The sequence below is a fragment of the Elephas maximus genome, chromosome 7, assembly GCF_024166365.1.
Source record: "Elephas maximus indicus isolate mEleMax1 chromosome 7, mEleMax1 primary haplotype, whole genome shotgun sequence".
In the NCBI taxonomy this organism is placed as follows: Eukaryota; Metazoa; Chordata; class Mammalia; order Proboscidea; family Elephantidae; genus Elephas; species Elephas maximus.
In genome coordinates, this window is record NC_064825.1 from 63905912 (window position 1) to 63925519 (window position 19608).

General features: G+C 49.9%; 1 protein-coding gene across 12 annotated transcripts in view; it reads right to left on the reverse strand.

Annotated features, from left to right (window-relative positions):
• The window catches only part of DENND2B (DENN domain containing 2B), a 220676-nt gene that overhangs the window by 7596 nt on the left and 193472 nt on the right, over window positions 1-19608 (reverse strand). For 7 of the 12 annotated variants that reach the window (XM_049890322.1, XM_049890320.1, XM_049890316.1 and 4 more), the window contains 11 exons: window positions 19255-19317; window positions 14949-15100; window positions 13127-13342; window positions 12069-12165; window positions 11442-11486; window positions 10231-10415; window positions 9082-9191; window positions 8779-8848; window positions 5363-5440; window positions 4478-4618; window positions 1377-1525 (listed from right to left, as the gene is read on the reverse strand). In XM_049890322.1, the coding sequence (XP_049746279.1) occupies window positions 1377-1525; window positions 4478-4618; window positions 5363-5440; window positions 8779-8848; window positions 9082-9191; window positions 10231-10415; window positions 11442-11486; window positions 12069-12165; window positions 13127-13342; window positions 14949-15100; window positions 19255-19317 (1306 nt within the window). Of the gene's footprint in view, window positions 1-1376; window positions 1526-4477; window positions 4619-5362; window positions 5441-8778; window positions 8849-9081; window positions 9192-10230; window positions 10416-11441; window positions 11487-12068; window positions 12166-13126; window positions 13343-14948; window positions 15101-15194; window positions 16220-19254; window positions 19318-19608 lie in introns of those variants that run through there. The other 5 variants (XM_049890323.1, XM_049890325.1, XM_049890326.1 and 2 more) reach the window with 2 other exon arrangements.

The following is a 19608-nucleotide window of genomic DNA, read 5'->3' on the forward strand; positions in this document are numbered from 1 at the left end:
GGACTTCGATGGTTGACAATTAACACGGCCGGCAGAGAGGAGGCAGGCAGGGGACTCTTGGAGCTGCCACACCTGGCTAGTCCCAGCTGCTGGCCTTGGTCTCTTTATAAGGATGTGGTCGGTCGCCAAAATACCTAAAACTGTGGGATACAGAAGCACTAAGGCTGTGACGGAAACCAGTGAGGAGCAATTCTCATCTCCAAACTCTGGCACTGTCTGGAAAAGTCAGCACCTCTGGCTTTTCCTCCTTCTTCTTTCTCCTGAATTCCTGCCGTAGTGCCTTAAGGGGGAAATTAGGGCTCCCTTCTCCAGCTCCCCCAACTACTCCCTCATATACACAGAAAGAGGTACCCCTGGGATCCTGGGCTTATTAGGAAGATTTTTCTTTACTGGCCCTCATCTCAGCACCAGGCATACGTTATGGCAAACAGCAAGTAGTGTAATGTCTACTTAATGACAATAAGAAGATATAATGACTCCCTAAGATCCCATCCTCTCCCAGCCTGACCCAGCCCCAACATGTACTTTTCTTTAAGCCTTGGCTGCCTAGAAGAGCTCTGGCTTCTTCCTGCCTGACCACCTCAGGTCCAATCACTATCACCTCTTCACCCTGACACCTTTTTAAGGCCACAACCAGACCTTGTCGATACCTGGAACTCCTCTACCTCTAAAACCACAAATGCCAACATTCTGGACAAAAACTATGATTTATCCAGCTCTTTTCTTAATTTCTCTACCCAGTTCTCCCACCTCACTGGCACCTCCAGTCCCTGGACATTTTCTCTTTCTCTTTCCTAGTTTCACTGGCAAACCTTCCTGCAACCAATCTCCTCCCCAGCACCCTCACCCCATCCTTCTCCATAACTTCCCAACAAACGCCCAGCCCTGGGTCACTCCAATTAATTGCCTCTTTAGGTGACACCCCAATTGGTCCCTCACTGGGTGACTCAGCAGTGCTCACACTATCCCTTGTCAGTGTCCTTGCTCCTTCCTCACAGTGGTTCTTCCCAGAGTTCATCACTCTCCTCAAACTCAGCATTCAACAAAGACGGCCTTGCCTCCCCTCCAGAGGAAATGCGGCCACAAACCGGAAATCGTTGCAAAGGAAGAAGTGTCCCCCCTCATCCCTCAGGTCAAGTCCTTCATTGGGTTCTCAATCCTGCCATCTCCTCTGTTCTCAAACTCCCTCAACCACCCTCTCTTTCCAGGGGGTATGCTAACCTTTCCCTCTCCATTTGATCTTTATCTCACAATGTAAATACACACAGGCACCCTACATACTAATATCACAGAACCTGGACACATATTAGGGCTCATAAATACTTGTTGAATTAATTAGTGAATGCGCCTTCCCCTCTTGCTCTCCTGGGCCATACCTGAGCTTATCTGCCACAAAAATGACCCGGCGCTCCAGCAGCAGTGAGGCAAAGATTCGGATGAGCTGGCGCACGCTGAGGCAGGTAAAAAGGCACTCAAAGTCCACGTGCTCCAACCGGGAGTCCATGGGCCGCCGCAGCTCTAACACCTGCAGGAGAGTGATGAGGAAACTGGGCCAAGGCAGGCCAGGTGTGTGCCACCCCGGGGTCCCTCCACAAAGCAGTTGTAGGCTGCCTTCCCCTTCCCACCCTCTCTTTTCAAGGTCTCTAATCTACCCTACTATGCAATAAGGCCCAGTCTCCTCATCTCATTAGACTACAGCTCTGTTCCCATGGCACTCACATACCCAACCTGTGTGTGGGTGAAAGGGCTGACTGTGAAAGTGGGGAAGGCTCCAGAACAAAGAAGCTGAGGGGACATCAGAATCTCAGGAAAGGGAGAAAGAGACCTGACTTCTCTTACAGATGAGGAGGTTGAGAAAAGCACTGCTTTATCTGTAGGGCCCTCCCCACCCTCCTGCCCATCTCTCAGGCAAATGTCCTACTCCCCATGCTGGCCAGACCCCACAATCTATCATCGTTCTCCAGGCCATAGAAAGGCAACACCTCAGCATTCCAGGACTCTGTTCTCAGGTATCTCTGAAAAGGTAATACTGGTGTCCTTGTTGCCATGCCTCTCCCTTTCCTGGTAGAAAGAATTTCCTTCCAGAGGCTAAGTTTGTCCTGCCATCCTTGCATCTATCTCTATCAACCCTCTCAGTGTCCCAGTGCCAGGGACAAGGAAAACACAAGGAAAGAACTGGCTATTCCACAGCCTTGCCAAGAAGCAGGACTTTCTTGACAAGAGCCAGGTCTAGTTATCCCTCCTCCAAAGGGGTCACAGGGCTGCTCCCAAAGTTTGTGCTACAGCTCAAAAGTTCTGCTTCCCTGGGGGCAGTCATGTGGGTGGAGGAGAGCAACTGAAACCAAAAGTTAGAACTGCAGCAGGGGAAAAACTGCTAAGGCTCAGGCCCTGCTAAAGCTGCTGTCACTGGAGGCTCCCTAGTCCCATTCTTGGTCACTCAGCACATGTGAGCAGCATGGATGCACAGGCCTCCTGAGTACTAGTGTGAGAAACTCATTCTCTCTTACAGCCCTATGGTATCAGAGCTAATTCTTTTCAAGGGGCTTTTACTCCTTTTTTTTTTTTTTTTTTACTCCACATCATCTCATTTGGTCCTCAGGGACTAGGAAAGTGAAGAAGTTCTAACTCCTAGCTCACCATTCATCCTTCTGGGCCCCAAAAAAGCATGAAAAAGCACAAGTCACTGCAAGGATCTATTTACAATTCTGTCTCTTCCCCCAGATTGTGAACTCCCAGGAGGCTCAGTGATTAGCACCATGCTGGGTACACCAAAAATGCTCAGTGAATGTGCACTGAAAGAATATACCATACTGCAGTTACATACCTGTTCCTGCCCAACACCACCCCCTAGAAGTCATCACAGTCAATCTCCCGTCATCCTCCTTCCTGAAAGGCCTACATGCAGCCCAACAAGCCCTGCTCTCCAGCACGCAGCCCACAGCTCCTACTACCCTTGGGTCCAGCCTCCCTCCAGGGATTGAGAATTCACACAGGCAGCTCACATGTCATTCATCCCTGCCCTCAAGGAGATTGTGGTCTAGGTGGGTTTAATGAGCCTGAAAAACCACAGCCTGTGTGACTGGTGTCATGGCAGAGGTAAGGTATGATTAACATCCGTACTGGGGGCTGGGAGGGCATCTAGGAAGGGAGCCCAACCTTATCTGGGGTGGGGAGGGGTCAGGGAAGCATCACAGATGACAAGATGCTGGACCTGGATTGTACAACTAGAAAAGAAGGGAAGCGTCTTCTAGGCAAAAGAAGTAGGGTTTAGTATTCAAGGAAAAGTAAGTAACTGAAGGCAGAGTGATGAGAAACAAAGCTAGTGAGGGGCAACAGGGCACTGCCCTTTCCCACCTCCTGGGCAGAGAAGGGGGAAGCCTGGCAACTGAGCAGTTTGAGCCAGAAGCTGGCAGATGGGAGGGCTGCCTTGCCTGGATCTTTGTACCTTACCCTCCCCACTCCCTGATTACTCAGTGCCTGCTCTGCTCCTTAATGGGAATCCAAAATCTACAAACTACTACCCTCCCTTCTTGTCACAAGAGGAAGTGTCCTTCTCTCCCAACAAAAGCCAATCCCTCCACGTACCCCACCATGGTGCCTTCTCAGTGACACAGCTCCTCTGGTTACCCCTCCCTTTTCTGCCTCTTAACCTCTGCCTCTGCTAGGCTTTCACCAACAGCCAACCATCCCTAAAAAATTCTCTCCTGGCTGCATATTTCCTTTCAGCCACTGCCCTGTTCCCTATTTCCCTTCACAGACAAGCTTCTCTTTATACTTCTTCATCCATTTCTACTACATCACTTCCCAGCTCACTCCACTCACAGATATATATGCTCTTCCCTCTACCTGGAATAACCTTCTTTCGCCCATACCCTCCTCTTTCAGTTTCCCTCCTCCCACTTCATTTGACTGACTACTACTCACTCATCTGGTAAAATTTCACTTTCTCAAAGAGGGCTTTCCCTGACCCCCTAATCTAAAGCAGATCCCCTGATTTTCTGTGTTTTCACTTGACACTTAGCACATTTACAAATTATTCTGTTTATATGTTTGGTTTTTTATATGTAGAAGTATTTATTCAACACCAGTCTCTCCCACTAGATATAAACTCCATAAGGACAGGGGTTGTGTCCCTCTTTAACTTCATGGCTGTGTCCCTGGGTCTGGCACAATCCCTGACACATAATGAGTATTCAGAAAATACCTGATAAATGAATGAAAGGAGGGTAGAGGGAGTGCAGTTTAGTCCAAACAGTTATTGGGGTTTGTCAGGCAAGGCCCCTCAGGGGAGTGGAGGAGCAGGGCAACATTTACAATTTCATCATTCCCTTTTTCAGGCCTATTTATTAAGTGTTCAGACATGGTGGACGAGGACAGGGCTACGCTCTGTACCTCCTGGAGACTGTGACCTTGACTTGGCAGGTCCTACTCTAGCGCAAGCCAATAGCCTGAGAGAAGTGGCGACGGCAATTCTTACCTCATTACCAGCACCGGGCAGAAATGTCTTCACTTTGATGGTCTTCCCAGGGGCAGGGAAGGGCGACTCCATGAGACTTCTCATGAAAGGGTAGACCAAGGCAGCAGAGATCCCACGCCGGCGCTCCACCTCATCTAGGACCTATGCCCACAGCCAGCAGCATGAAGAGGAGGGGCATCAGGGCACTGCCCTTCCCCACCTCCTGGGCAGAGAAGAGGGCAGCCTGGCAACTGATAAGCCTGAGCCAGAAGCTGGCAGACAGGAGGGCTGTCTTGCCTGGATCTTCACACCGTACCCTTCCCCCTTTCTGAACACTCAGTGCCTACTCTGCTCTCTAATGGGTACTTGCCTCAGTCCTCAGGAGCTGAGCAGCAAAGGAAATATCACCTCAGAACCGGCTCTCTGGGCACTCTTGGCTCTCCCAAGGTAGTCTCTGTCCCCAAGGACTCTGGCTTTGCCTACGGTGAGCAGACACCGACAGTGCTCAAACCAAAACCAAGCCTGTTGCTGTCGAGTCGATTCTGACTCATAGCGACCCTGTAAGACAGAGTAGAACTGCACCCGTAGAGTTTCCAAGGAGCACCTGGTGGATTTGAACTGCTGACCTTTAAGTTAGCAGCTGTAGCACTTAACCACTACACCACCAGGGTTTCCCTGACAGTGCTAACGCTGAGGAAATGCCAGCTGGCTAGGTGGAGAGCCAGGCTTGGGAATAAGGAAGGCGTCAGAGAGCTAGCTTGTACTTGCTCTTCCATTCTGTCTTCCTCGTCTCTCACACACATACACACACACAGGTGGTTTTCTCATCTAAGCTGGCTGCAGAGATTCCTATGGGAGCTGTCAGTTGGGGTGAGGGGAAGGGAAGCAAGCCAGAAGCCCTCTTACCTTGGAAAACAGACCGAAGCAGCCAAGGCGGCTGATGACACAGTATACCTCTGGCAACCGAGGCCCTTTCCCACTTGGCTGGGCCGGAGCAAAGAGGAGGAGGGAGGGACACAGAGAATGTTTGATTACCATACCTGGCTCCTTTTCCTGGGGACTGAGGACTATGGACAGGTCCTCAGGCCCCCTCTCTTCCTAGCAGAGGAAGACTCATGCCTCTTCTAGACTTCTGTACCCAACCAGGCCCAAAAGGAAAGGCTGCTGCTCCTTAGGGACAGGCCTCAGCCAATGCTAGGTCTTCCAGCCCAAGATGCTTCAGTTCCTGCCAAGTTTGACACAGGTTCCATCCTTCTACCCCAGAAGGACAGTGACAGGTTGGCAAAGGATGAAGCACTCTGGCAGAGGCTATAGGGCGGTTTGTGGATCTACATCCCTAAGGCTGGGATTCCAGGGGAGGCAACGGTAATGACAGGGACTTGTGTACATTCTTATGAGCAAGCCATGCAGCCTGATGCCCCTTCCGAGGGGATATTCTGCAAAACGTCCCTTTTTGGGCTGCTCTTTTCTGCCTTCCCTGGCCACCCCCTACTCCCCACCACCCCCCTATTCTTAGAAGGCAAACTGAAAATAGGCAAGGCAAGGGAGCTACTTTGTTTACTCTGAGTCCTGGGCTTAGTATTTGACAAAAGACTTCTGAGACAGGCATTATTATTCCCATTTCATAGATGAGGAAACTTGAGTTCAGAAAGATTAAGCAGTTTGCCCCAGGTCACATATCTAAAAGTGGGGTCAGGATATGTCTATTTTTGCTGTCTTACCTCTAAAGCATGAGAGAGGGGGACACAGAGACATAGGACAGAGCTGTGCTATGGAGTAAAGGAGAACAACGAAAAAGGGGATGTGAAAGGTAGGTAGTTGGAGAAGGAGACTTGTACTGAGAGCTCCCCTGGCCTGCAGCCCCATGTGCAGGCTGGGGTGAGTCCATCCATTCCTCTAGCAAGGGGGTGGCAAGGCTCTTATGGCTGCCTCTGGGCTCAGAGACCTGAGTGCCTGGCAAGGCTGGGTGGGGAGGGAGCAGAGCAGCAGGTGCTGGCCCCTCATGCAGGCTGCTAAGCAAATGCAGATGGGGCTATTTCAGTCTCCAAACCTGCTGGCCACACGTCACAGATCTAAAGAGAAGGCAGAATCTGTTTTTGTCCATATTAGGCCTGAAACTCACTCCTCTCTCCTTCCCTCTCCCCCACCTCCTCTAAAGCCCCAAGTGATTAAATCAAGTATGTGGGATTTGGGTTAGAATCATTGTGTCCAATCTGCAGGAATGCCGAGCTAGTGCCAGCCCCCTTGGCGGGGACCCAGCCCAGGCCCTCTCTGAGCACGCCAGGACAAACACAGTCTTCCCTGGGGGCAGCAGGCCCGCTGCAAAGGAGCAGCTCTGCTTCATCTATGCTCCTGCGAGGCAACCTTTGGAAAGCTCCTCTTCAGACCCTGGTGACCCAAGAATGTGCTGGCCTCTGCCTGGCTCCCACCTGGCATCTGTACTGCTCCAAATTTCCTTAGCCCCACTCACTGGGCATTCTATATGCAAATATCTGAGAATCCAGACTACCCTTTGGGGTGATCCAAGAGTACCAGACTTGGTGTTAAAGGAACTGGGATCAATTGTGGCTCTGTCCCTCACTGGCTGTGTGATCTTGGGCAAGTCACTCTATCTTTCAGTCTGTTTCCTAATCTATAGAAGGGAGATAGTAATATCTCATCGGCTATTGCAAGGATTAAAGAAAATAACATACTTGTAGCACCTAGCCTGAAACATGATTTTAAAAAGTTGCCATTGAGTCAATTCCAACTCATGGTGACCCTATGTGTTACAGAGTAGAGCTGCACTCCACTGGGTTTTTAATGGCTGTAATCTTTTAGGAGATCACCAGGCCTTTCTTCCAAGGTGCCTCTGGGTGCATTTGAACCACCAACTTCCCGGTTAGCACCTGAGTGTTTAACTGTTTCCATTAGAAGTTTACTCTCTTTGCTCTTCCTTTCTTAGCTGAGAGAGTTCTACCTCTCCTACTATTGCTGTTGTGAGGTGCCTTCGAGTTGGTTCCAGCTCATAGACACCCTATGTACGACAGTACAAAACACTACTCGATCCTGTGCCATCCTCACAATCATTGTTATACCTTAGCTCACTGTTGCAGCCACTGTGTCAATCCATCTCATTGAGGGTCTTCCTCTTTTTCGCTGACCCTATCTTACCAAACATCCATGTCTAACTCATCTTTATGTGCCTTCAGTATGTTGCCTAACACCTAACAGGTATATAAGTGTTTCTGAATGAATGAATAGTACATGAATGATTGGTCTGGAATCCTTTTGGGCTCCCTGCTATACATTATGCCTGCCTAGATCCCCCTCATCTGCTCCTAGTCTGGTATCCAGTGAGGCCTTCACCAGCTAAGGCCTGTTGTTGTGTACTGCCAAGTTGATTCTGACTCATAGCGACCCTATAGGACAAAGTAGAACTACCCCATAGGGTTTCCAAGGCTGTAGTCTGAATGGAAGCATATTGCCAAGTCTTTCTCCCACACAGTGGCTGGTGGGTTCAAACTGCTGACCTTTCAGTTAGCAGCCAGGCACTTAACCAGTGTACCACTAGGGCTCCTTTGCTAAGGCCTACAAACCCCAAAACAATGTGGACAACCCAAGCCTACAATATCCTGGCAACCTCCAAGAAAGAGTGCAGCAGGGGCCAGGTACTGGTCCCTGCTCTCTCTCAAGCTCTGTTTGCCTCCACCTCACCTACTCCTCAGGGCTAATGGAAAGAGAAATGGGAAAGGGATTCTCTCTTTAAAAACGGCTTATGTTTTCAAAACCTAGTCATTTTCTCTTGTATTCAAGATATCTCTCCCAGAATACCATGGAAGGTACTTTTCTGTCCCTGCTCAGCCTCTAGCCTTAGCCGACTATGGACAAGACACTTCCCCACAGCAGGCTAGACAGGTGTGGTATAAGGAAGATTGTCCTCTACTGCAGTCTGATCACGCACACATGCTGTTAGGGTAATAAGATCCTCCAGAGTCCCTGACCAGCAGTTAGAGTCCAGGAGTCCAAGAAAAATGAAAAACAACAATAAAGTACAGAAAGGCTAAAAAAAAAAAAAGCAGCCCAGTAAAAGGTGATTCATTCCCTCTCTTTACTGCAGATAATCTTAGATGCTGAGGCCCAATCAGAGGGGCCACTCTGAGCCCTGTGATCCCAGGAGTGTACCAACTGTGACTATATGTGGAGGGGTGGGGTAGCCTCAGGACAAGGGAGCAGAATGTAGGTTTTCATATAAGCTGAAGTTGCAGAGAGGCACACATATATACAAACACCCTGTCCCATTCCTTGCCCAGCAGCCCTTGAAGACTAAATGCCTTACTCACCAGTAAGCGCCTGCAGTAGCCAAAGCGTCTGCTGCCATCCTCCCCAGTTAGCATGAAAGAAAAGGTCTCACTGGAACAGGAAAGGGCCTGGCATCAGGGAAGTTATCAGAGGACCCAAAGCAAGTCCCCAGGGCATAGTCCCTGAAAACAGATACTGTCATCCCAGGGGGAGAGACAGTGGAGGGCCAGGTTGCTGTAAAAGAAGAGGTCTGGACTAGGGTGGGCCTCACTCTGTTGGCCATTGTATGGGAATGAAGAAGCTATGCCCCCATTTCCCTCCAGCCAGGCCTGGGCATGCCTCACCTGCTATACTCTGATACAGGGAGCCAGTCCTTGGCATCAGGAAAGCAAAACTGGGGAATGGCCTTGAGCCTTTCCTCCGCCTCCCGCATCTGCTTGGTGGGTCGGTCCAGCTGTAGGAAGAGGAATATGAGGAGAAGAGATGGGAGATGACATGGAACGTCCCTTGAGAGCCCCAGATGCCATCCTACCAACTGGCATGCCTCTCAGAAACCGTTATCCCACTTGTGATTCTTACAGAGGGGTCTGAATCATCATTTGTTCAATAAATACCCACTAATTTTTTAAGTGCTTCCTAGGTGGTATCTGGCACTGGGCCCTGTGCTGTGGCCACCATTATAAAACAAAGTAGATAAGGTCCCTGTTCCCTGCACATTCTGGTCAGGAGAGTGAGATAATGAACAACAAAATTTCAGAGGGTGCTACAAAGGAAATAAGCAGGGTGATGTGACAGAGAACCAGGCAGATGGGGGGGGCAGCAGTACTTTAGGGTGTCTGGGAAGACCTTCCGAAGGAGGTGGTATCTGAACAGAGACTGAGGAATGAGAAAAAGTCGGTGGCGCTGTGAAGAGCTGCAGACAGAGCATTCCTGGCAGAAACAATAGCAGAGAAAGGGCTTGGGTGTTAAAGGAGAGGAGAGGCCAGGCTGGCTGTCTGGTGGCGAGCAGCGAAAATATAACAAATAAGGTGGGTGAGGGCAATGGGAAATGACTGTTCATGGTACAGAATTTCTTTTTGGGATAATGAAAATGTTCTAAAATTGATTGGGGTGATGGCTGTATAACTACAGAGTTGTACCATACTAAAAAACCAATGAATTGTACACTTTAAATGGGTGAATTATATGATGTGAAAATTCTATCTCAATAAAGTTATTAAAAAGAGAGAACATAAGTAGCTGGGGCTCTTCTGGGGACCCTTATAGGGCTTATTCTGAGTACAACCTCATCCTCTGAATAAGCACTGGCCCAAACCCACAACTTCTCAAGGCCCCCTTCTCTCCTCTTGGCTACAAGGAACCAAGCTCAGGGCTGTTGTGGCTAGGTGAGTAGCTATGGCAGGAACAGAATCTCTCTTCATCATCAGATGGGCCAGGCAGGCAGAAGATGATGGAGGAGCAGGGTTGGGAAGATGGGAGAGAGACAGCCTCACCTTGGGAAACTGGTAGGAGACTTCAGGGAGGTAGGTGTTTCGGGATGGCTTCTTCTTGAGGGACACCACCACAAAGTACTCAAAAAGCTCCCGCTCCTGCCACTCGAGCAGCTCCAGCTCCAGTGTCCGATAGCTGGGTGCACGCTTCAGCATTGACTGGATGTGGACTAGGCGCTGTGTGTGAGCTGCAGACAAGCAGACTGGACCCTCATTATCCCCATGTTAGGCCCCCTCAGCCCCTGGCTCGGGGCTCCCCCTCTGTGGTCTCCTGTAATTGTATGAGCCTAGTCTGACACGCTCTCCCAGTTTTGTCTAGGGGAGAAGTGGCAAGAGCGAGGTGTCTACGCCTGCACAAATACTGCCCTTAACATAAGAAGCTACTGCCTGGTTCTCCTGGAGCTTCTGAAGGCTGAGCTGAAGCCAATAGGAACACCTAGGCTAGGCAAACCCAGAGATGTATCATTGGTAACCACTCCACCCCGTCTCTGCTTCCATGCCAATAGGACATATACAAAGCATATACATGGATAAAGCCTTCATCCTTGGGACCCTACCAGACTCCTCGGACTTGGGCCCTTTGTCTCTGTCCCCAGGTCCAAGGTCCGCTTGCCCACTTGCCTGGTGGATCCAGGGGAGAAGGGAAGGAGGGAACAAGCGCGCATATACTTTAACCACCTAAGGACACCTAGGCAGGGTTTCCCAATAGAGAAAGCGCAGAAATCTGTCCAAGGCCCCTGGAATATGAGGGTCTCAGAACCTTTTCAAGGAAGCGGCAGTCCTCCTTTTTAAGGGTTAGGGAGATGGGCGGCCTCAGGGTCTCCAGAGGACCAGTTTTCTCAGTTTATGGCACATTTCTTACAACCAGAAGAGGTACCTGTGATCTTCTGAACCCTCCAGCGTCACAGATTTACCACTCAAATCTAGCACCCAACTCCCATGAGCAATGGCTTGGGAGAGTATGATCAGGGTCACCAGCCTTAAATCTGGGCAAAGAGAGATTCTGGATTTAACCTTACAGGGCTGAGCTCCAATTACTATAAGAATGGACTCCCTAGAGCTCCCTGCTCTCCTGGCCTGGTATCCTGCCTGCCTGTTGACTCTCCAAACCAGGTAGATTGGGACACTGGAACCACATGTGCAAAGCAGGGAAGACTGATTCCCCGCAGCTAGAGCTGAGAAAGGGTTCTGTGCTCCTGGAGAGCCGTGCTCACCTTTGAACCTGTCGTCAGAGTCGCTCTCACTCTCACTATTGTCATCTGGAAAAGTAACAGGAGTGCATGCTTGCTGAGCCACTGCCCCACAGCAAATGTTTTCCATGTCCCCCTCCCAACTCTTCTCGTGAGGGAAGGATCAGTATCTAGTCTCGGTTCCTACAGGCCCATGACCAGGGTCCCTCAGAAGGCAGGCCGTGGGTGCTAATCTATACAAACTCTTATCGGGTCCTGATCTGGGGGAAGCTGAGAGCCTGAGCTGGAGGCTGAGCCAGCAGAGAGGCCTACAGGCTTGGAACACAAGCGTTCTGCCTCCCAGAGGCAAGGAATTGAAATGGGAAACAGGCCACAGAACTCAGTAAGTCTGGCCTTTCTTTTTGCCAGAAGCAGATTCCCACACCCACCTCCCTACTCAGGGCCTCATAGCCCAAAGCCTGAACTAACCCATCCCAGGGTTGTATGTCCCTCTCTGGCCTCCCTCCTACATGGCCACTTCCTGGCAGGGCTCTACCCTCCTGGAAGGCAGGAGAACCCTGCAATTGGCCCACAGAAGCCAGTCCATGCCTCTCCCTATTTCTAATGCCCAAGGGTCCCAGACACCTGAACTAGCTCAGGCATCAAGCCTACCTCTCAGTGATGCTGTCTCAATGCTGGACATAGACAGCTTTTTTAACCTCTTCTTTCCCCTCTTGGCATTGTAGATGGAGTTAATTCTTTGGACAAGCTGCGTGAGAAAAGCAGGAAGGGTGAGGTAACCCTAGCGCCAGCTGCCCCTGCTTCCAAGAAGGCTAATTAGGGGCCCATCCTTTCCCTTACTGGTGCAAGCTCTCTGCCCTCCCTTCACCCACTAGGCTTATTATTACTGGTCTCCCTACAGGACTAATCCTAAGTGAAACTCACGGGCCCTGCCTCATAGCTCTCTATCTCCTAGTCCCCTGAGTGGTCTCCTGCCTCAAGACAAGGACACTAAAGTTAGCTCCCCAGAGGGAGGAACTGTGATCAAGCTAGACAGGATGGGAACTCCTGGGTCCCAGGAGTCACTGAACCAACTGGGACAAAGAGCTTCTTCTGGAGTAAAAACAGGAACAAGGATTCCAGCCTTTCCCCTCTGGGCTATAAAACCTGGGCCCTGACAGGAAGAAGCTAAATTCCCAATATACCCACAGCATTGTTTGCAGGCTAAAAATACCATTTGGTTAAATCCTGCGCTTTGGGCTGGGGATTTGAGCCTGGCTGCCTATATATGCAAATCAATGCTGCAAAGTCTCAATTCTGCACATTATAGAAAGGAAGACTCATGTTTGAATCCTGGGTCCTTAACAGCCTGGAAATGTTCATGTGTGCAGGGAGATGCCAAAACTCACACTCACGTGTTACTGGATTCACTAATGCGGAGCCTCCCAAGGACTGGTTCCCATCCACCCAATCACATGGAGAGCTCCCAGGGACAGAAGCTAGCCTTTTCGTCCTCTAACATCTGAGCCCCAAGAATCAGTTAATGCATCTCTGTTGATAAGAAGGGGAAACTAAAACTAGATGAAAAAGAGAGGTCAGTGAGTAGGCTTACTTCACTGCTTATTCAAAGAGAATTGAGGATGCAGTGCCAGATTAGGGAGGAAAGAGAAGAGCTGGCTGCCTGCCCGCCCACCTGCACAGTCCCAGCTCCATCCAACTGGGGAAGCTACCTTGGGAATGCGGCGGGCCCGGCGGCTGGACAGCAGCTCACTGGTGGTGCTGAGGCTGTCCTCATTGAGGCTGGAGGGTGATGACGGCAGGCTCAGTTGAGCCAGCAGCAGCATGTCGTCATGACTGTGCCTCTTGGGTAATCGTGGCAACCGGTGGCTCTTCCTTTCTGACCAGTTTCCACTGCGCAGGGACTGGCTGCCGGGTTTCGGGGAGAGCTAGCATGGAGGAGAGGGCAGGGAAGAGGGGCTCACCACAGATGCTTTGGCCAGTACCTATTTGCTGGGGCCTGGACATAGAAGCCACAGACTGACATGCCTGGCTCTCCTCAACCCTGCCCTAGAGTTTCTATCTACCCTGGCTTTCTCTTTTAAGACTTTGGCAGTTAATCAATAGGTCAGGGCTAGATTAGATACCTGCTTTCCCACAGGAAGTTTAACTATATTGCTGCCCAAAAAAAAGAAAGCTCTCATCTGAGTGGAACGAGAAGGCATCGTGAGAATTCTAGGAACTCATTCTGAGCTTCAGGACAAACCTTAGACTTGTACCCATTACTGAGCTTAGAAAATGGAGTTAGTCTTCCCCACCTCTGATTCAGTCCTAAAAGGCTTCTGCTTACAGAGGGCTGTAATCTTTATGCCAGCCTGCTCTGCTTGGTGATCCTGGAAGTGTGGCCCTGCTCTTCTTCCAGGGAGAACATGCCAGCTCTGGGCACTGACAGCCAAAGCCCGGGCAAGGCAGGCCTCAGACTCAAGTGGCTCTCTCACCCACAAAGTCCTGGGCTGTGCCTGTCCCCAGTCCTGATCTGTTTTCTGCTTCCTTCCATCTAGAATGACACCCTTCAGCACAGGGTGCCTTATTCTGAGTGGATCTTGCTCACTGCTAGAAGACAAGCCCCTGCAAACTGCAGGCCTTCCACCAGGTGCCTAGATCTGGAATTGCCTCTCATCATTCTTCAGCAAATCCTCCTTCCTCCCCACCCCTAATTTCCTCTTCCACCCAATTAGTCTGGCAGTACAAATTCAATGGAAGCCTGTTTGAACAGAGAACATTAGAAAGGTAAACATTTTATAAAAACAATCACGTCATTCCAAAGGCAGAAAAAAAAAACTTTTATATTTCTATTCACTGTTATAAAACATCCAAGTCTCTTCATTTGCAGAGTAAGAGTTGCCTGGGTAAGGTTAAACGGCCTCAAGAAAAAAAAAAAGTCAGAGAAAGCATCCATCCTCCTGCCTCCTGTCCACCCTGTACAGGACCAGATTAAGCATAATTCTAAGGGCCTCCTTTGACTTTTCACCTTTCTTCTTGTTCTGTCTTCTCTCAGTCCAGTCCTGAAGATTAATTCTTACTCCCTCCAATAGGAGTGGCTCCAGGTCTGGTAGATACCAGCCTCGTTCTCCCAGTCTGGCCCGTGGGCCTATACCTGGCCCTCAAATGCCAGTACTGAGATCATTTCTGCCAGAGTTGGGGAATACCAAGACTCCAAACAGGACCAACCAGGGCCCTATCTTCCTGTTTCCCACAGAAGGGGAGGCGAGATAATGATGAGACAGGGGACTGCAGGGATTCCTGGCAGCTCAGAGCTCATATAATGAGGAGAATAAGGCAGGACAGGACACCCCTAAGAGCATGACTCAGTTGTCCACAAGGGTTTCAATATGCCAGAAATCCGTAAGTACAGAGCTCTCTCCTGAGGCCAATTCTGCCAGGCGTTAGTGAAAGAAAAAGCCTGAGTAGGAGCTGAGCCTAAGCTTTGAGAGGACAGGCCTTTATTGTGGCCCTCGTGCTGACCCTACAGGGTCAAGTTGGGGCTGCCATTACCTGATTGGATGGGTTGTTGTACTTTCTGTCCTGAGGACTCCACATCCTGTGCAAAGAGTCCAAGGAGTTCTCAGACAGTTGCTGGGATTTTCGTCCTGCTCTCCTGCTCTTTAAGTCCACATCCTCATATGGATTCTCCTTGGGCAGATCTCCTGCAGAAGGGGAAAAGTTAGAGGAGGGGGAGAAGGGAAGAAGGAAACATACGCACGCACACGCACAAACGCACACACACATGCACACACATACACATAAATAAGCAGAATTCCTGTCAACCAAAGAGAATTGTTTCTGCCTGGCCTCTTCAGCCCATGAGTCATGCAGTTGCCCGTCTGCAGTGGGGAGGCTACAAACAGATTCCGGCCCCAAGTCCAGAAGCTGAACCCCCCCACCCCCAGTTCTGCTCAGCCTTGTCTGGCCTCTGCTTTATAAATTCAGGGATTGCACAAGACCGACTCAGCTACCCCTGCCTGTGCCCAGCCAGAGGACAAAGCCAACACCAGGAATCTTTCCTTGGCTCCCGTCCCTCTGCTGCTAAAGCCACCGAGATAAATAGTTCAAGGTAAGAGAGACTTTCAGAGGCCACAAAACTGTCCCGTTTCCAGACCACTCCCGAGAACCAACATTTGGGGATGAGTATAGAGGAACTCTTAAAGAACTCCAAGGAGCCCCAGGGAGCAGGGCTTTTCCAGACCTCCCTCTCATCTGTTACACGGCTCAGCAGGTCTTTGGGGATTTTGTTTTGTTCACTAAGGAAACTCCAGCACCCAGATCAATGATGAAGTGTAAGTGCTCAGTAATCATTTGTTCGATTAATTCCTCTTACTACATTATTGGCCTATTTCCTCTACTGCTGATCTTAGCAAAAAGAAAATGATCATGACTTCCCTTTTGGAATAAACTCTCCTCCTGTGATACAGGGGATATGAGAAAGCCTTGAAAAGAGTCTGGGCTACAGAGAGTGAGGAGGTTCTTGCTTTTCAATACTGATTTCCAGAATCCCTGGCAGCAGGTACCATACTGACACTACCAGAAAATCTCAGAGGAATCCAAAATATGGTTCCCGCCCTTGAAGGGCAGAAAATTTTGAGAGATACTCCTTCCCGCAAGTCATACCCTCCTGCTCCTTCCTCTCCAACACATGCCTACACTTTTCTTAAATACAAGAATAGGAGTCAGGTCAGTTCTGGCTAAATCCTGGCAACAGAATCATAATGACAAGATCCATGAGGACTCAGGGTGAATATAGCCCTCTGACCCACCTTTCCTTTGTGTTTCTGGATCCCGCCCCCTACCCCCCACCTCTGGCTCCTACCATCACCATTTGGGACTTGAGACCCAGTGCCCAGTGAGTAGAATAGGGCTTTGCTGGAGGTAAGCATGGCTCACTCCAGTGCCTCACTATTGAGCAGCAGGACTGAGTCTGGGTGACCACTGACCCCCATGCCTGTCCCACAGAGTACTCTGAATGTGCCTCACACCCCAGAGGAGTTCAGAGCACAGGCAGAAGAAAGAGCTATAGGACTAGAAGCAAAAGGCTGCTGGGAGAGGACACAGGAGAAAAACCAATCCCTATATGCTTACAGATTTGTCAGTTCCCAAAGCCGAGATTCTATAAAATGTGGCATCTACTTTCTGTAGTTGTTACCTGCCGTTGAGATGATTCTGACTCATGGCAGCCCTATGTGTGCAGAGTAGGACTGCTCCATAGGGTTTTCAAGGCTGTGACTCTTCAGAAGCAGATCACCAGGCCTGTCTTCTTAGGCACCTCTGGGTAGGTTCGAACTGCCAACCTTCTGGGTGGTAATCAAGCGCTTAACAGTTTGCACCACCCAGGGACTCCATCTACTTATTCCAAACCAACCAAACCCACTGCCATCAAGTCAATTCCTACTCATAGCAACCCCACAGGGCAGAGTAGAACTGCCCCATAGGGTTTCCAAGGCTTTACGGAATCTTTACGGAAGCAAACTGCCACATTTTTCTCCCACGGAGCTGCTGGTGGGTTCGAACTGCCGACTTTTTGGTTAGCAGCTAAGCGCTTAACCACTACACCACCAGGGCTCCTATCTACTCACTACTCTCAATGAATTTAGGGAGTAGGGTGAGGTAATTCAGTCACAGCTAATTAGACTGCAAGAGGAGCAATGAAAATCTCTGTAAATTTAAGAGTCAAAGATGGGTCGAGAAAGGATTTCAGACTAGATTAAGTTGATTCCCAAACACCAAGCAGAGTCCCTAGCAATTGAGCCAACCTTTTCCTGTAACACACTCATGCTATTAAAATGACTTGTCTCCATTCCAGAGCACTGACTAAGCAGAGCTGGCCTTAGCAGCCCTGCTTCAAGAATACAAATATCAAATCTGGCATCCCCTGCATGTTTGTCTCCAGCCTACCCCACTGTGGGGCACTTAGGGAGGAGTCAGGATGGACTCTGTACTTGTTGGCTCCTCTCCAACATACATCCTGCAAGGAGTCCGGTAGAGGGATTAAGAATGGGAGAATGCCAGGACACAGTTTTCCTGATCCCTTGAAATAGGACCAGAGCATCACTATCCAGACCACGGGAGGAAGAACATTTATTACAAGCTCATTGAATTCAAACTTCCTTGGGCTGGATGACCAGCCAGAGTCCATATCATCATCCCCCAACCTATAGGAAGGCCTTGGCTCAATTCCTTTAGCTTGGAGTCTCTCAACCTCAGCACTGTTGACATTTTGGGCTGAATAATGGCTGACTGCCCTGCACATTTATAGCATGTTTAGCAGCAACTCTGGCCTTTATCCACCAGATGACTATAGCAACAACCAAAAATGTCTCCAGACACTGCCAAATGTCCCCTGGTGGTGGCAAAATCGCCCCTCTCCCATTAAGAATGACTGCTTTAGAAAGGTGTTTCTAAACTTCCTAAGAGCTTCTGAGTGGCATGATACGTGTCCCAAAGCTAACTCTCTTTTCCTCCTTCCCTCCCTTTCTCCCTCCCCACTGTTCTCCCATTTTTCTTTCCCCCACATCAGAGCATTGATACAAAACCCAAAGTTCCAAGAAAAAGATGTAGAAAATTGAGGCCCAGGGAAGTAAAAGATGTATAATGTCAACGCACAGTAATGACGACATGGAGGAAAAGAGTTGGGAACATGAGGTTCTCAAGACTAGAACTACCTCTGGAAACTAGATTTCAGGAAAGCCTCAAACGCCCACTCCTACTCAGCCTTAACGCCAGCCTCTCTCTTCTCCAGCAATGTTTAGCATCCTCTCTGATATTTCCAGGAAATGATTGCTGACCCCAGCCCAAGGCTTGCCTCCTCAGCCTTAGTTTGGTCCCTTCACAGTCCTTGTTCACCTGCTCTATCCCCAACTTCCTGGACCTTTCCTCTCTTTTGGAGGTGTCTCAGAGATATCCTCAATAATCTCTCTGGGCAGTAACAGTGCCAAGGGGATGGGGATGTGTAGAAACCAAGCAGTCTCTGAGTCTTAGAACACCACTAAACTGAACCTGCTGAGTACAAATAAACACCAAGACAATGGCTCAGAATGGGGAGAAGGAAGGTGGGGAATAGTGTTCAGAACTGCCACGAAGGAGCAGAGTGATCGGAAGGCTGAAAAATTAGTGCTGAGAAGAGAACCATGGCGAAAATTTAGCAGGGGCATAGACTGTTGGCAGGAAGTCAAGCAGACCACAGGGCTTTCACTTGCATTCCTGCCCAACTTCCTCAAGGGAGGTCTACGCTGCCCTTGGAGAGGGATAAAGAGGTAGGCCCTCTTCCCTGCAGGCTTGGCCCTAAGCAGCCCCATCTCATCAAAGTCCAGCTGGGGAAGCCAGAGGTCTCAACTTTTCCCAGCTTTGCTGATGAGATAAGGGACAAGGGGATTGCCAAGAATTTCTGCTTTGCACTCTTCTAAAGGGGACTGTCAGAGCCCAGCCCCACCCAGCCCTGCCCCACTTCTCTCCCAGGCTCCTCTGGTCATTAACCACATGTGGAAGAACCAGTTAGGGAAGGGGGTGTGTATGTGCACAGGCACTAAGCATTTCTCCAACCCTAAGCCTCCTGGCCTACATCCACAGCTAGGGCTCTGGACCTGCAGCTTCCCTCCCAACCTTCCCCTCTTCCAACCAGTTCTTCCTCTTGGTTTTCAGCTTCTTCCCCTCATCACACAGCAGAGAGAGGGTCAGGATAAGGGCCCAACTCCTCCCAGCAATGGACAGCCCATCAGTTGGGAGCTCTAAGGGGCCACTTGTTGTCCACCCCCAAGCTTTGCCTTGCCACCATTTCCTAACAGCACCAGCACTGTCCTCTGGGTTGCACCTCTTGGCTGCCTCATTTCCTTCTTCATCCTGGTAGGTGCCCTTCGTTCCTGTTTTTCCCAGCCTGGGGGCAAATGAGAGAAGAAGGCAAGAGACAGTGGAGGTTCAAAAGGCTTTCCAGTCCAGGCCGACTGGCCCTGTCCCCAGCTTGTATCCTGCTCAAGTTCCTGGAAGCTCTCCCTGAGTCCTAGCTAGCTGATGGGAGTGGGAATCTCTGCAGGAATGCAGCACAGGCTCCTTGGTCAGGCGCCGAGGCCACTTCACATAACTCCCTAATAAGCTGCTTCCTTGGGTGCATTTTTAAGTGTCAGGCTCAGAATGGAAATAACTATTAGGCTTTGTAGAATAACTGCAT